The sequence below is a fragment of the Balaenoptera borealis genome, assembly GCF_965194805.1.
Source record: "Balaenoptera borealis genome assembly, chromosome: 12".
Classification (NCBI taxonomy): Eukaryota; Metazoa; Chordata; class Mammalia; order Artiodactyla; family Balaenopteridae; genus Balaenoptera; species Balaenoptera borealis.
The window spans coordinates 51,152,620-51,157,865 of NC_138869.1; the positions used below are offsets into that span (position 1 = coordinate 51,152,620).

General features: G+C 41.6%; 1 protein-coding gene across 1 annotated transcript; it reads left to right on the plus strand.

Moving 5' to 3' along the window:
* The first annotated feature begins 388 nt into the window (after positions 1–388).
* LOC309608530 (ragulator complex protein LAMTOR5) lies at positions 389–966 on the plus strand. The gene has a single exon (XM_082348815.1). It carries the CDS (start codon positions 411–413, stop codon positions 684–686), a length of 276 nt encoding a protein of 91 aa, XP_082204941.1. The 5' UTR covers positions 389–410; the 3' UTR covers positions 687–966.
* Positions 967–5,246: the final 4,280 nt, after the last annotated feature.

Here is a 5,246-nt window from a genome sequence, read left to right on the forward strand (position 1 = left end):
TGTCTTAGAGAAAGACAAATATCACATGGTATCACTTATATGCGGAGTCTAAAGAAACTGACACAAATGAAATTATTTACAAAACAGAAACAGACTCACGGACTTAGAGAATGAACTTATGGTTATGGGGGGGAAGGGTCGGGGGGAGGGATAGTTAGGGAGTTTGGGATTGACATGTACACACTACTATATTTAAAATGGATAACCAACAAGGACCTATAGTATAGCACAGGAAACTCTACTCAATATTATGTAACAACCTAAATGGGAAAAGAATTTGAAAAAGAATAGACACATGCATATGTATAACTGAATCACTTTGCTGTACACCTGAAACTAACACATTTTTAATCAACTGTACTCCAATATAAAATAAAAAGTTAAAGAAAAAGAATGGGACTCGCGGCGAGATGGAGGCAACCTTAGAGCAGCACTTGGAGGACACAATGAAGAATCCATCCATTGTTGGAGTCCTGTGCACAGATTCACAAGGACTCAATTTGGGCTGCCGTGGAACCCTGTCAGATGAGCATGCTGGGGTGATATCTGTTTTAGCCCAGCAAGCAGCTAAGCTAACCTCAGACCCCACTGATATTCCTGTGGTGTGTCTAGAATCAGATAATGGGAACATTATGATCCAGAAACACGATGGCATCACAGTGGCAGTGCACAAAATGGCCTCTTAACATCTTGTATCAGTTCTCCAGCAGCTTGTCATGGGGACTCAATCGTACCTTATGTTAATTATCTTATAGAGCTATTAGAGTTCCAGTAATTAGGCCATTCATGTAATGTGCATTGGGCACTTTTCTATTAATTTTAGAGTAAGCTGCTTTTTGACACTCTGTGGATTGACTTATCAAAATACTAGTTAAGGGAAGTATGTTTTGAAGCAACAGGTTTAGGTCACTTTGTATACAGAATTTTGTTATGTTTAATAAAACTGGTTGGAGGAAAAAAAAAAAAGAATGTATGTATATGTATAACTGAATCACTTTGCTATACAGCAGAAATTAACATAACATTGTAAATCAACTATACTTCAATAAAATAAATTTTTAAAAATCATTAAAAAAAAAAGGCCATGTCTTAATCCCTGAAACCTGTGGATGTACTGTTACATGGTCAGGGGGAATTGAGTGGCAGATGGAATTAAGTTGCTAATCAGCTGACCTTAAAATAGAGAGAGTGGCCTGCATGACCCAGGTGGGCCCTATGTAATCACTGAGGTCTTTAAATGTGGAAGAAGGAGGCAGGTGAGTCAGCACGTAGCACTCAACTAGCTACTGCTGACTTTGAAGGCAGAGGACAGGGCTGTGAGCCAAGGAGAACAGCAGCCTCTAGAAGCTGGAAAGGCGAGGAAATGAATCCTCCCCTTGAGCTTCTGGGAAGGACCTTATGGACATCTTGATCTTGGTCCAGAGAGATTCATTTTGGACTTCTGAACTCCAAAACTAGAAGACAGTGAACTTGTGTGTTGTTTGAAGCCACTAACGTTGTAGTCATCTGCACAGCAACAATAGGAAGCTAACACCCCTGGAAGTTCCGGGACACCATTGAGGGTTAAGTCGGGGAACAGGGAGTCACCGAGGGAGGGGACTTGATCGATTGTTCTCTTAAAAGGCCTTGATCCTGGGATCTGGGGAGGTGGACACTTCATTTTATGAAAAAAGAATCAGAGGCTTAGAGTGAGGGATAAAGCACTTTACCTAGGAAAGAACAAAGTTAAGAATTACATCCAACTTCTCAGAAACCATGCAAGCAAGAAGAGTGTGGAGTGAAGTATTTAAAGTGTTGAAAGAAACCACCAACCTGGAATTCTGTGCTTTGTGAAACTATTTTTCAAAAGTGAAAGAAAAATCAAGACTTTCTCAGACAAACGAAAATGGAGGGTATCTGTTGCCAGTAGATCTGCCTCGCAAGAAAATGCTAAAAGACATTTTTCTTTAAGAAGGAAAATAATATAGGTCAGAAATTCAGGTCAACATAGAGTAAGGAAGAGCATCAAAGAAGGAATAAGTAAAGGTAAAATAAAAAACTTTTAGTTTTCTTATACATGGATCTAAAAGATACATTTGCTCAACATAATCCCGACAATGTATTCGCTCATGGGTAATTGTGCTCAGGCCACACAGCTGGAAGTGGTGAAGGGAATAACCAAACCCTTGTCAGTTTGGGAAGGTAAAGCCCTGCTGCGAGCTGCAGCCCCGCACATGGCGTCAGCATGTTACAGGTTTGTGCAGCACCCGTGGAACTGAGCGGTCCAGAGTCCCGTTGGGGAAGAACTTGTCCAGCTGCAGGACGCAAGCCGTGAGCATCTTCACATCTGCCTCACCCAAGGTGGGACGCCAGCACATGCGGCACCTGAGCCAGCCAGGGGCATGAAAGCCTGGCCATGTGGGTCAAATGTGGATGCCGCCAGGCGATCCTTGCTGCAGAGCCCTTTGCGAGACCAGAACAAGACTTTGGATGGCGAAGACAGTCCTTGGAGACAGAAAGGCTGCAACTAGGGGCTGCGGGAGCCCAGCTTTGCATTCTAGGTAGTATATACTCCAGGCTGCTTTTGTTTTCAGCACAGAAAAATGAGGGGCCTCCCCATCTTTAATGCTTGTTTTGGTTTTTGTTCTTTCTTTTGAAGGTGAGGAGTGGGTGCTTGCACATGTGTTTTGATAACGGAGAAGCAGAGCTCTTGGACGGTGGATTCCTGGGGAACTAGCATCCTCCTGTCCTGGCCAAGTCATACTCATGCCTCTGCCTGGCTATACATCTCAGTTTCCTGCCCCCAGCTGCCTGCAGGCAACAGAATGAATTCAGCACTGGGCAGGGGCACCACATTATCCCCTGATTCACAGTCTGAGAGGGAAGCTGACCTTACCCATTCAAAGGGCAGGGGGAGCCATTTGTCCCCACTCATCACAACTTCCTCCTGGCTCCTGCCTCCGACTTCTGGGAAAAAAGAAGGCACTTTATCCACATCCGCACGGTAGCTTCTGGTGAGAATGGAAGGGGTGGAACAGGGCTCAAGCAGCCATGAGTGAAGCCTCAGAAAGCTACAAGGACCATGTAACAATAGGTATGTGGATACGAGCCCAAATCATTTTTCTATGTCAATCCCTGAACACTTTGTTTTTCAGATATTCTCTCTCTATATATGCAGAGATTTTAGTGTTTCAGCTTCACATGTAAGGAGCTTGGAAGTCACCGTTCTGTCCTAACAATACATAAAAAGCCGAATAGACTGAATAACAACTCCTCCTGGATCCATAAGAGTGAAGGACACTGTCAAACCACTGCCCCCCAAGATGGGAGCGGCAGACAGGTGAATACAGGGAGTGCTGGCTTAGCTGAGCAGAGACTCATGAGTGGAAACCAGAGTGGGAACCAGTGCCTGGGTAGGAAAATCTCAAGGTAATTGATGAATCATTGGAGCTCAGTGTGGACAACTCAGAGTTAAAAACTCCAGGGGGACCCCAAAAGTCTAGGGGTAAAAAACTCCATGACACTGTGAGATTTACCTCTAGGAGTTCTACCAGTATTCCCACAATAAATATCTGAGAAAAACCTACTCAGGAGGCTGGCAGGTGGAGGGGAAAAAACCACTCTGCAATATGCCTTAACAAGGCTGCCCCCAGGAGAAACTAGTTAACCAGAGCCTAACCTGCTGGGGTGTTATCAGAGCCTGAGTGACCCGGGGAAAGAGAAATACCCAACTCCAGCCCACTCAAGCCATCCTGTCCCACCTAAGGGGAAAAGAAAAAACAAACTCTTGTGAAGTTCACAGACCAGGAGCACAGGCTCACTGAAAGACTGAGACCTAATCACAGGACTATAGAACACTGCCCCTCCCCACACCTCCCCACTACATTGCTAAAGGCCTATTTATTGCAGTTCCTTTTTTTTTTTTTAACTGAATATAGCAGTTTCTTTTACCCAGTACATCATGTCTGCTTATGAAGTAAAAATACAAGGCATACCAAAAGACAACAGTTTGAAAAGAAAGAATAAGCATCAGAATCAGACATGGCAGGGATGTTAAAGTTTAAAACAACTAGGATTAATATGGTAAGGGCTGTAACAGGTAAAATAGACAGCACACAAGAGCAGATGAGTAATGGAAGCAGAGAGAAAAATCCTAAGAAAGAACCATAAAAGAAAGAAGTGCTAGAGCTAAAAAATACTAACAGAAATAAAGAATGTCTTTGATGGGCTTTTTCGTAGAGTGGACATGGCTGAGGAAAGAATCTCTGAACTTGAGGATATCTCAATAACCAAAAAGCGAAAAGAACAAAAACAGAACAGAGTATCCAAGGACTGTGAAACAACTACAGAAGTATAACATGTGTAATGGGAATACCAGGGGGAGAAGAGCAAAGAACAGAAAAAATATTTGAAGAAATGATGGCTGGGAATTTTCCAAAATAATCTCAGACATCAAACCACAGATCCAAGAAGCTTAGGGAATAACAAGGATAAATTCTGCCCACCCCCCAAAACACCAAACTATACCTAGGCATATCATTTTCAAAGTACAGAAAATCAAAGATAAAGAAAAAAATCGTGAAAGAAGACAAGGGAAAAAAAGCACTTTACCTATGGAAGAACAAAAGTTAGAATTACACCCAACTTCTCAGAAACCATGCAACAAGGAGAGAGTGAAGTGAAATATTTATAAAGTGTTGAGAGAAAGGAACCACCAACCTGGAATTCTGTACGTTGTGAAGTTATTTTTTGAACGTGAAGGAATAAAGACTTTCTCAGATAGACAAAAATTGAGGGTATTTGTTGCCAGTAGATCTGCCTTGCAAGAAAATGCTAAAAGACATTTTGCCTCTCTAAGAAGGAAAATAATATAGGTCAGAAACTCAGATCTACCTAAAGTAAGGAAGAGCATCCAAGAAAGAATAAAGGTAAAATAAAAACTTTTATTTTTCTTATTCTTAATTGATCTAACAGATAAATTTGCTCAAAATAATAGCAAAAATGTATTTGCTGATGTATAATTGTCTTATGTATGCTTATATCAATATATAAGTGCAATGAGTGACAGCAATGAAACAAGGAATGGGAGGGAGGAAATAGGATGATTTTATTAGTGTAAAGAAATGCAACAGATTTTTGTATATTAATCTTGTATCCTGCTATCTTGCTGAATTCATTTATTAGTTCTAATAGTTTTGGTGTGGAGACTTTAAAGTTCTATGTCATAGAGTATCATGTCATCTGCAAATAGTGACAGTTTTACCTCT

Excerpts from the sequence above, each read along its gene's own strand:
- LOC309608530 (XM_082348815.1), top strand. The coding sequence starts at position 411 with ATGGAGGCAACCTTAGAGCAGCACTTGGAGGACACAATGAAGAATCCA.